At 39.4% G+C, this 12182-nt stretch overlaps 1 protein-coding gene across 4 annotated transcripts in view; it reads left to right on the forward strand.

Moving 5' to 3' along the window:
- The window catches only part of UPF2 (UPF2 regulator of nonsense mediated mRNA decay), a 132912-nt gene that overhangs the window by 102949 nt on the left and 17781 nt on the right, over positions 1–12182 (forward strand). For 3 of the 4 annotated variants that reach the window (XM_073328763.1, XM_073328766.1, XM_073328764.1), the window contains 2 exons: positions 4347–4488; positions 9986–10106. In XM_073328763.1, the coding sequence (XP_073184864.1) occupies positions 4347–4488; positions 9986–10106 (263 nt within the window). Of the gene's footprint in view, positions 1–4346; positions 4489–9985; positions 10111–12182 lie in introns of those variants that run through there. The other variant, XM_073328767.1, reaches the window with a different exon arrangement.

Consider the following 12182-nt stretch of genomic DNA (forward strand, 5'->3'; position numbering starts at 1 on the left):
TTGATGGTGATAGTACGTTTTGTTCCTCCTTCCAGTAGTGGGATTAATACTGGATTATTAGGATGCACAACATCTCCAAATGCTGGGCCCAGATCCCAATGTCCAGGAAGACTTTGCCATTAGTGAAGCATCAGCCATTAGTGTACCATAAGAGCAGAAGAGTAGCAATCTGTAGCATATCTCCCCCAAAAGACTAACATGCACCCTCCTGGGCAGGGAGGGTGCATGTTAGTCTTTTGGGGAGATATGGGACCTAGAAGGAGCTGTCTGTCTGAAGGGCCTTGAAGTTTTTGATGGATCAGGGCTCTGGTTGATCAATGTGCCTGCCTACCTCTGAGTTTAACTCGTCTCATAAGTTGTTCATCACCACTTTACAGCCTTCCAGAATCCTTCTTGCTTCATTTCACCATCTAAATTTCATATTCCCTTCCCATTTATTCTGAGCATCCTGCCTCACAGCACCCTGCTAGCCTGATTTAACTCAGAGAATGGGACAAGAAGCAAAACCCAGATTTCCTGTGTATTAAGACTGTGCCACCACTAGGCCCTTGCGTTAGTAAGTGATTTGTAGCCTTAGACACTGCCAATAGGTTTGCTAGTTAACTATCTGGGTAGTACTCATTACTGATATCTGTGAATCTGTTTAGTTCGTTTGAAGCTGACATGGCTCAAGTCTATATTTTTCCTCTGGATGTCTATAGAGATTTCATCTTTTTTCTGTTTTCCTTGGTTGCTTTTCTCTTATATCTGTTAACTTAAGAGGCTCTTAAAATTTGAACTTGTCATCCAGAATTCTTGGTAATCCCTACACTGTTTTCTTGTTTTATTCAAAACACTTTTTCCTTTTTTTCCTCTCCCATCTAAATGAGCTTATAGTTTACAGTGTCACACAAAGATGTTTCAGTTCTTTCCCAGGTTTGTAATAGCTTGTCTTAACTGTTGCAACCAACAGTTGGTTGACTTTTCCTCCATAAATTAACTGTTTTTCAAATGTTGTAGCTGCCTGAGTACTCACTGGCAACAGAATGATTTCCCGCGCACAACACTGACCTGCAGCCAGAACAGAGTTGCTGTGTGATAGGTACTATGAGATTTCACAGTAATTCTGTTTTACTGCATTAAATACAGTGGATTTACTATGAGAACTTTGCTTTTACCGTGCCTCTCCACTGTACAAGGCAATGATACTATACCTTTTTGCATTGCAAGTTTTGTTAATGTAAGTGACAAGAAATCTTGCAACTTGGCTGCCATTCATTTCCATTCCCATGAAAACAGACCTCAGATTGGCAAAAGCAAGCAAAAGGCTTTAAAATAATTCCTATTCAATTGCAGTTGCTTATCTTAACACGTTTTTCTAACAGTCAATTATCCATTTTAGTTAGGGTGGACATAGGGATGCTTTTAGCAGGACAAGTGACTTTTTCCCAGGTGTGCTCACAGACTTTAGGATCAACAGGCTTTTCTGAAGGCTAGTGTTTCCACTTTGAATGAAAACGTTTAAAAATTATTTCTGTTTGGTTTTTAAAGTTTCCATAATATTTTCTCCGTCTGGGCATAGTGGCTGGGTGTAACAAGGTGACGACTCACCAATGCAGCGCCTCCTGCTGGCTGTCTTTTTCCCAGCATATGGAGCGCCCTCTGCAGGCCGGTGTCTCGCCTACTGCTGACCCCATGTCCCTCCCAGACCCCAGTGCCCTTTACCCTGGGGTTCTGCCCCAGCAGTATCCCGACAGTCTGGATCTCCCCTCCCAGGGGAACCTCCAACCCTCTATCCCCACCTTGCCTCAGTGGCTACTGCCAGTCATCATCTAGCCCCTGCTCACTGGGGCAGACTGCAGTCTGTAAAGGCCACTCATCGCAGGCAAGGGGTAGGACCAGCTGCCTCTGCCTATTTCCAGGCTGCCCCTCTTCAGCCCCAGTACCTTTCTGGGCCTTTACCAAGGCCTGCAGCCTGGGGGTTTACCAGGCTGGAGCTCCCCAGCTCCCTTTGCCCTTCCCCAGCACTTTGCTCCAGTTCAGGTACCTTGCTCCCAGGCAGCTAGCCCTTCCCACTCTCAGGCTAAAATGAGACTTTCCCAGCTCCTGACCCCCAGCCCTCTTACAAGGGCCAGCTGGGCCCTAATTAAGCTGTCCACAGCTGTGGCTGCTTCCCCAGTGAGCCTAGCTTGGCCCCTTTTCCCCAGCTGCAGCCCTCTGCAGGGCTGTTTTAACCCCTTCATGGCTGGAGCGGGGTGACTACACTGGGATTTTGAAAGAATCTTAGGGGAGTTATGTCATCTGATTCCCTTAGGCTCCTTTGGAAATCACAGCCATTATACCTTGGGGGAGAGGAACTTGGATACAAGGGACGAGGTTCACCTCTGGTTTATACCAGGTTCTGCAGGCATAAACCAGCATGCAAGGTCCCGAGTGGCAGAAAGTTCATTGGGGAAGAGATAGCTGCTGCATATGTTGATGTAATCTTCTCGCCAACAAGGGGGCAATACTGGGCAAGCAACGTTCATAAAATGGAAAGTGCAAACCATGAGAATATTTGTGCAATGACTTAGTAAATCCCTCTGTTGGAAGGATTTCCTGTGTAATCTTGGTGGGATATACAAACTGCTCTTCTCCTGTGTAACAACCAAGGACTATTAGTGGTGGAAACATGTGGTTTAATCCCTTTGAATGGCAGAAAGTCTTGATGTCACTGGGAGGTGCAGCTTTTACCTTCCTGTACCAACAATGATGAATCTGAATCTAGCACAAGATCTATATGATTTTACCAGATATCCACACAATGGAAACCTTTATCAGCCAGTCATATGCCACCTTTTCATAGTATTGCTTTTATGTATTTTCACAGTACTGATATTCTACTGAGAAATAAAGCATTGAACAGTCCAGCTTGTACCAGGAGAATGTCCAAATGTGCCTTGGTTCCTATACAAATTGTGATTTAATAAATGTTTTCAATACATTTTTGCTCTTGTGAAGTACATATGTTGATTTAACAGATTGGATAATGGATTTAATACAATAGTGAGTGACAAAACTTTACCTTTTGTTAGCTACCCAGAGAAAATGCAAAGGTTTTAGAATCATAGAATATTAAGGTTGGAAGAGACCTCAGGAGGTCATCTAGTCCAATCCCCTGCTCAAAGCAGGACCAACACCAACTAAATCAACAGCCTAGCTCCATCCTCTTTGGAACCCCCCTTCAGGTTGTTGAAGGCTGCTATCAAATTCCCCCTCACTCTTCTCTTCTGCAGACTAAATAATCCCAGTTCCTTCAGCCTTTCCTCATAAGTCATGCGCCCTAGCCCCCTTAATCATTTCCATTGCCCTATGCTGCACTCTCTCCAATTTGTCCACATCCCTTCTGTAGTGGGGGGACCAAAACTGGACACAATACTCCAGGTGTGGCCTCACCAGTGCCAAATAGAGGGAATAATCACTTCCCTTGACCTGCTGGCAGTGGTCCTACTAATACAGCCCAATATGCTGTTGGCCTTCTTGGCAACAAGGGCACACTAGCTCATATCCAGCTTCTTGTCCACTGTAATCCCCGCATCCTTTTCTGCAGAACGGCTGCTTAGTCAGTCGGTCCCCAGCCTGTAGCGGTGCATGGGATTCTTCCGTCTTAAGTGCAGGACTCTGCACTTGTCCTTGTTGAACCTCCTCAGATTTCTTTTGGCCAATCGTCCAATTTAACTAGGTTACTCTGGACCCTATCCCTACGCTCCAGCGTATCTACCTCTCCCCCCAGTTTAGTGTCATCTGCTAACTTGCTGAGGGTGCAATTAATCCCATCATCCAGATCATTAATAAAGATGTTGAACAAAACTGGCCCCAGGACCAACCCCTAGAGCACTCCGCTTGATAGACTAACTAGACATCGAACCATTGATCACTACCCATTGAGCCTGACAATCTAGCCAGCTTTCTATCCACATTATAGTCCATTCATCCAATCCATATTACTTTAACCTGCTGGCAAGAATACTGTGGGAGATAGTATCAAAAGTTTTATTTACAAGGATAAACTTACTGAGAGAGTTTACTTAATGAATTACACTAAATATATCTGTTTCTCAGATCGAGAATTCTACTTGTATCTAATGGGCTTTAAAATTTAGCAGTCGTATAGATTCTAGTGTTTTCATTTGTGTGTGTGAACATATATGAAAGTACGGAACATACTTCCCCCCCCAGAAACTTGTTCAATAATGTATATTTTCAGGGTTGTTCAGAAATAATAAAATTCAACTTAAGACATTTCTTATCATATAATTAGTCTCTTCTTTTTGTTCTTTGTAAAGTAAGGTATGATATGTACTTGAAGAGATTATTTTTTCTTTCAGTTTAAGATCCTAAATGTGCCAATGTCTTCTCAACTTGCTGCCAACCACTGGAATCAACAACAAGCTGAGCAAGAGGAGAGAATGAGAATGAAAAAGCTCACTCTGGATATTAATGAACGGCAAGAACAAGAGGACTATCAGGGTATGAAATTATCTTTCAAAATAATAGGGTTTTATTCCTAGAGAAATTAATCTATAAAAATTCAGTCCCAAGACATGTGTCCCTGCTGCAACCAACTCCACTCTTCTGTATGCCTCAGCATGCACAATGCTGGTTGTCAGAACCGCTAGGAATCCCAGTGGAATGTGAAACCAGTACATACAGGTTAGGTTAACATTATGGGGAAGTGTAATTATATTGCACTGAGTTTTGAGTTCTTTTTATACACCTTGAGATATAAAATTGTTGCATTTAGGGAAATCATACCAAAAAAAGCAGTTTATCTGATACTCTGTAGCCTAGCACATGATGTCTGTGCTGTCACCTGCAATGCAGCAGGAACAAAAGCCAGTCAGGTGCAAGGGAAATGGATTGTGTACAATTGAGTGAAGGTGTGTTAGTACATATTACAGTATACGCATCAAAATGACTGCCTTAGCCTGGCTAATAGCAGTGATTGGTTCATACTGACATTGTTGAAGTTGAAATTTCATAATTTCTCCTGCATTTCAGCATTCTAAAGGAGGGTGTTTGAATATAGTGACAGGATAAATATTTTATACTAATTATGTATCTTTTACAAATCAATTCATATTTAATTCAAGTGATATTGAATAGACAAAATGAAGCCTATGAAGCAATCAGCAAATCAGATATAGCCGTATCCTAGTGAATTCAATATGTTATATCAGATTCCATTTTCCTTGGCATACTCTGATCATAATCAGGGCCAAACCTAATAAAGTGGATGATATTCTCAGTCCTTAAATCACTTTTTTCCATTTAATGCCTCCACAATTCTTCGTCTGTTAATAGAGGTGATTTCCACTTCGAAACTGAAACATAATATAAGCTGTAAGTTATAAAGCAGTAAGTCACATTTCTGTATTTGATAAATAATAATGAACTGTAGTTTGTAAAATTGAAATTTTAAATTCAAAACAACCCTATTAATCCAATAAAAGCCATGGAATACAAAACATGTTTCAGAAGTCTGTGACATGAGAACCAAATTCAGTGAGCCCCTGTATCATATTTTTCCAGAAGCATAATAGCTGTGGAGCTCTGAAATTGTAAATAGAATACAGATTTCAAACAAACCATTTTAAACCTCCCAAACTGTTTAAAACTTCCTTTTGCCAGGTACTTCCTTGTTGCAAAGCCCAGGCTGAAAATGAAAAAAGGCTTTTCATATTTAGGCAGCTTGAGTGCTGTGGTCACATTTTACACTACAACTCTTAACAAATTCTATATTGTGATGCTGTTTTTTTCCCATTATGTAGAGTTCCTGGTTTGTTTGGTTTTTTTTAAGGTCAATACACACATGGTTTTGGCATGATCAGTTTGTTGATTTGTATGGAGAACCTTTATAAATGTAATTCATTTAGGATAGGATTCTGTTGTGAGCTGTTAAGAATTGCACTTCTCATGCAGTAAAACAATAAAGGACCTCAATTTTGTGGTGGATGAATGAAACTGGTTACTGGTGCCAGTTTTTTCATTTTCTCATGAATATTCCCATTTGGCATATTTAAAAAGGCAAGCAGCAGTAATAGATTTACAATAAGACGTTAAGATGGCAAATGTCTCTGGTTCTTCTTTTCTGTGTTGATTTTTCTCCCACTGCTTTATACTAGGATTATGTTCATAACAAAGACGAATAAAAGGACAAGTCAGTTTTGTAGGCCCAAAATTTGATCTGTTAAATCTGTTTGCAAAGTCAATATTCACTCTTTTCTATCATATTTTTATAAACTAATGCATTAGCTTACTGTTCTTCATGAGTTAACCCTAGAATAACAATCATGTGAGTGTAGTGGAAAGGAGTATATCAGATTTCAGTTTCAAGCTTCTAAAGGATTACTAGAACCAGTAAGGAGAGAGAAATTTTTAAACGTTACCAACAAAATCTCAACATTGTCTAAAGTCTATATGTACATTTTTCTAATAGGAATAGGCTAGCTGCTAATCCAAGTCTGTTAAATAAATTAACAAATGAAGCCTGTTAAACTGCCTACTGTAATTTAACAAAAAAAAAAATCCATTTAGTTTTTAAAAAGTCAAAGTAGTAATTTAGAATTGATGATTCTCTAATATAGATTAGAGTCTTTCTGTTTGTGTTCCTATAATTCTCATCTGAAAAACAAGGTAGGGTAACACTCAAAATAGCTGATGCCATGTGGTGAACCCATTAACATTTGTCCTTATTCCCCACCTACTCTCTCCCAGTACCCAGTCTGCCTCCATTATTTTTCCTTATCTTAGTGCTGGTTGTACTCCACAAAACCTGCACCCTCTTAATACCTGGGCTGAGAGGTGCATACACAATATTTCTAGTTGCTGCCTGCCTTTCATCCCCTCTCATCAATTCCTGTTATCCCCCAGCTGTTCACTTCCATAATGTGTCCGTCCTGATAGCCAGAACTATGCTTTGTATCTGAGGGATGTGGAATGTGGGGGAACAAGGTCATTGTGAAGACACTAAATTAATTCTTTGCATCTGTCTTCACTGCAAATTACATGAGGGAGATTCTCACACCTGAGCCATCCTTTTTAAGTGACAGATCTGAGGAACTGTCTCAGATTCAGGTGTCAATAGAGGAGGTTTTGGAACAAATTGATAAACAGTAGCAAGTCACCAGGACCAGATGATATGCACCCAAAAGTTCTGAAGGAACTCAAATATGAAACTGCAGAACTACTAGTTGTGATATGTAACCTATCGCTTAAAGCAGCCTCTGGATCAGATGACTGGAGGATAACTAGTGTAATGCTGACTTCTTTAAAGACGATCCTGAGGTAATCCTGGCAATTAGAGGCCAGTAAACATAACTTCAGTACCAGGCAAATTGATTGAAACTATAGCAAAGAACAGAATTATCAGACATACAGATAGATGAACACAATATATTGGGGAAGAGTCTACATGACTTTTGTAGATGGAAATCATGCCTCACCAATCTATTACAATTCTTAGAGAATGTCAGCAAGTGTGTGAACAAGGATGATCTAGGTAATACAGTGTACTTATACTTTCAGAAAGCCTTTGATAAGGTCTCTCACCAAAGGCTCTTAAGGAAAGTAGGCAGTCACGGGATAAGAGGCAAGGTCCTCATGGATCAGTAACTAGTTAAAAGATAGGAAACAAAGGGTAGGAATAAATGGTCAGTTTTCAGAATGGAGGGAGATAAATAATGGGTTCCCACAAAGATCTGGACTGGGACCTGTTCTGTTCAACATATTCGCAAATGATCTGGAAAAGGAGGTGAACAGTGAGGTAGTGAAATTTGAAGACAATACAAAATTACTCAAAATAGTTAAATTCAAAGCTGACTCTGAAAAGTGCCAAAGGGATCTCGCTAACTTGGTGACTGGGAAACAAAATGTCAGATGAAATGCAGTGTTAATGGCAAAGTAATGCCTATTGGAAAACATTATCCCAACTATACATACAAAATGATGGGGTCCAAATTACTTGTTTTCATTCAAGAAAGAGATAGTTGGATAGTTCTCTGAAAACATGTGCTCAGTGTGCAGCAGCAGTCACAGAATGTTGTAAAGCATCAGGAAAGGGATAGATGAGAAGACAGAAGATATCATAATGCCACTGTATAAATCCATGGTACACCCACACCTTTAATACTGCATATAATTCTGGTCACTCCATCTCAAAAAAAGTTATATTAGAATTGGGAAAAGTATAGAGAAGGGCAACAAAAAGTGAGCTGTAGCTCACGAAAGCTTATGCTCAAATAAATTTGTTAGTCTCTAAGGTGCCACAAGTACTCCTTTTCTTTTTAAAAAATTATTAGGGTTATGGAACAGCTTCCATGCAAAGAGAGATTAAAAAGACTGGAACTGTTCAGCTTCGAAAAGAGATGATTAAGGGCAGATATGATAGAGGTCTGTATGATGAAAAGTGCAGAGAAAGTGAACAAGGAAGTGTCATTTACCCCTTCACATAATACAGGAACCAGGGGGTCACACAATGAAAGTAATAGGCAGCAGGTTTAAAACAAACATAAGGAAGAACTTCTTCACACAATCCACAGTCAACCTGTGGAACCTTTTGCCTGGGAATGTTGTGAAGGCCAAAAGTATAACTGGGTTTTAAAAAGAATTACATGAGTTTATGGACTATAGGTACATCAATGGCTATTAGCCAAGATGGTCAGGGATACAACACCATGCTCTGGGTGTCCCAAATGTCTCACTCCCAGAAGCTGAGACTGGACGAGTGACATGGATCACTCAATAATTGCCCTATTCTGTTTATTGCCTCTGAAGCATCTGACACTGGCTGCTGTTGGAAGAGAGGATACTAGGCTAGATAGACCATTGGTTTGTCACAGTATGGCCATTCTTATGTTCTTTTATGGATACCATGGTTTAATAACCAGTAGCTACTAAATCCTCCCCAAAATTAGATGTTTCTCATATTCATCGTGTCTTTGATAAAACATTTAAAATAATAATTTCACAATAAATGGGCAAGGTGGAGCATCCATTGCACTCTCTGAACTTCCCTCTTTTGTAAACATGATGAAATCTCATTAATTGACTTTAGTTTTCATTACTATAATCAGTGCAAAACTCTACCAGTACACTACAAAGTAGTTTCTAGCAGATGCTGGACATGTCTTGAATGAGATTACGAGAGATTAGAGAACCAGACAGAGCAGACTTTCAAGAGTAATCTAATTAACAGATCAGTCCATTTTTCCCCTTTGTTTATTCCATCTGTTCATGTTTGCTGAGCAATGCATATCCTTGCACAGGTAGACTTCAGAGGTACTTTCAATTAAACATGTTCATGTACCCCTAACTCATGGTCTATGAAGGTAGACTCACCATGGTATGCTAATAAACACACAGGTTATCAAATTAAATAGCCATTTACTTTAGCTGCCCAGAAGTCTACTCTAGTCATGTTAATTATTTCTCTCTCCTTGTACAAAGAAAGTTTTGCTGAATGATTTTTAAGTGCTTAAGTGGCAGCTGCCTTTTGCACTTGGTGTTACTTCTGGATAGTTTTTAGGGGTATCCACTTACAGCACTGCAGTGGTCCAATATCAAATGACATAAGTGAATGACCAAGGCGGGTTCCAGTATCGGAAAGAAAAGGTCAGAGCTTTCTTACCAAGTACGAAAGATGAAAAGCACTGCTGGCTGGCAACTGCTCCTATCTGAACATCCAGCAGCAGCTGAAAATCAGAGTACACATCATAGCATAGCTTGGAAATATCAAAACTGCCTATGCAATTTCAAAAGTATTTTTAAAAGTATCTGTTATGGACATGAGTTGGCTGCCCTGGGGAAAGTTTTGCCCACAAATATATAAAAGTATGAATCAAAACGTTTTTAATAATTGGTTTATACGCATTTCAGAAATATGTGTTACTATACTATTTAGTCTGTGTAAATTCCACTTAATAAAAAAGAGGCAAAAACTGTTCAACCTTTTTGTATGAAATTACAGAGATGTTACAGTCTCTGGCACAGCGTCCAGCTCCAGCAAATACTAATCGTGAACGGCGGCCACGTTACCAGCATCCAAAGGGAGCACCTAATGCAGATCTAATCTTTAAAACTGGTGGGAGGTAAGACAACCTTTCCTTAAAGTTGTTAATTCTGTTTCTAAGTAAGTTCCAGCATAACACAAAGTTAATGATCTATGCACTGAAATGAAGCTGTTTCTGTTTAAAGTAATGTTATTCTACCAACTATTAAAATACTTGGCAGGTTAGTTTTATGTGTTGGTTATCCAATGACCATAGTATAGGGGAGAGTTGGGAGATTGCCAAGGAATCCTGATTTAATTGTTTACATTATAATCAAAGCTTGTACCACTGGCTTCAGAAGAAAAGGCGTAGTTCTTTATTTTCACACAGAAAGTGCGCGGGAAGGAAGTTTAAAACTTCTTTAAGAATTCTAATGTAATTGCGGTTCTTTCAATTCTGTAAGCTTGAAACACTCAATTTTGTATTGTCATAAATGGAAGGAAAACAGAGGGACAGAGATTCCACTGTAAACTCATTTAATTTGCAGCATGGTGGACACATACTGAAAAGCAATATTGGATTGAAAAGAGCTATTCCCAATTATCATTTCAGGGTCTAAAATCTAGGTGGGTTAGAGGCTAATTGACATATTCTTAAACATTAGAATAAGACAGAGAGTTTCTGATCTTGATGTCACAGGAGAAAAACAAAATATTATGAATTCTTTCACCTCAAAAGAGTACAATGGAAATGATCCTAAGAAGGGCAGCAAAAAACGGTTAGCGATATGATGTGGTGGGCTTTCATATGACAAAAAGCTTCTAAAACCTGAGATGAGCTAATCTGGCAAGTGCTGAATTACATAAAACATTTTAATTAAAACCAAATGGGAGCTACTGTTAATCTTCTGTAATAGGAGAACAAGAGGGCACAAAAATTGGGGTAAAAATATTTTTATATAGTACAGTGTCATCCTTACATTTTTTGAGGCAGGGAAGTAAATAAGTCTTAATTTTGTAAAACGCTGTCTGTTTCCAGTGCAGTATGAATTATGATTATTCAGTGCTGCAGGAAGAGGTTGAAGCAAGTAGTTCATCTTAATTTAAAAACTGATTATCTAAATTTAAGTGTCAGTAACATTTACAGTTTTGTAAAATGGAGGAAAAAGGTACAGAGCAAATTGAACTTCATGATGAAAAGGAAGGAAGGAAGGAAGGAATTTCCCCCGTGGTTTATGAAGATCCACAATTGGCCAGGTGAATTATGGGATGGGTTTGATCTTCTCTGAAGCATCCAAACCTAGCCCAGTCAAAGGCAAGGGTCCTGGATTAGACACAGCAGTGATTAGTCACAATAAGTCAGAGCTGTTCCAATGCATCTTGTTGAGTAGAAATTGAAGCTCTTGAAACTCCAGAGGCTGGTGAGAAAATTATCCAGAGAACAAACCTGCAGTTTGTTTCAGTAGGTTCATTTAAAAAAACAAAAAACAAAACCTCCTTTTTACATAGAATTTCAGACTCCTTCCATCTCTTACCAAAAAAAGTGCAAATGGCTTTTATAATTAATTAACAAATAAAAAGGGCATGGTAAAACTTTGTTGCGTGGAAGCAGCCACGCTCCTGTGAGGTGGAAGGAGTTTTTTTTCTCACTGTAACCAACACTAGCTAAGACAATGTAGAACCCCTTCCTGAGGCAAGTTTCAACATGTATCTGCAATTTGTGCTGGCAGAGAATAAACATAGTTTGGTTTTCAATTACCTTGTTTTTGCCTACCTCATATGGGCTTGTCTTCATTGCAGAGTTAACTCGAGTGTCTCTCCAAAACCAAGTCCTGCCCCACACACACATTTTAAAGTCGAATGTGGTGATGCTTTTAACTTGATTTGGCTGTCCTCTCAGGGTATAGAGTACAGCTCAGGTTAGATCATCTCATCATAATACAATCACCTGTAATTGACTGTAAATTAAATTGGTCTGTGCAGCTTGAGTGTTAATTCAGTGTGGCCACTCTGAATCTGGAATGTAGGTAACTTGAGTTAACTCTGCAGTGACGACATAAGCCGGTCGTGTGTTTTCTCCATGCACGTAGAAAACACATCTGTACACACAGACTGCCATGCCTGGTATGCACTTAGTTGATCTGCTTCCTCCTTTTTTCAAAAAACACTGATTAAT

Source organism: Lepidochelys kempii, chromosome 1, assembly GCF_965140265.1.
Source record: "Lepidochelys kempii isolate rLepKem1 chromosome 1, rLepKem1.hap2, whole genome shotgun sequence".
In the NCBI taxonomy this organism is placed as follows: domain Eukaryota; kingdom Metazoa; phylum Chordata; order Testudines; family Cheloniidae; genus Lepidochelys; species Lepidochelys kempii.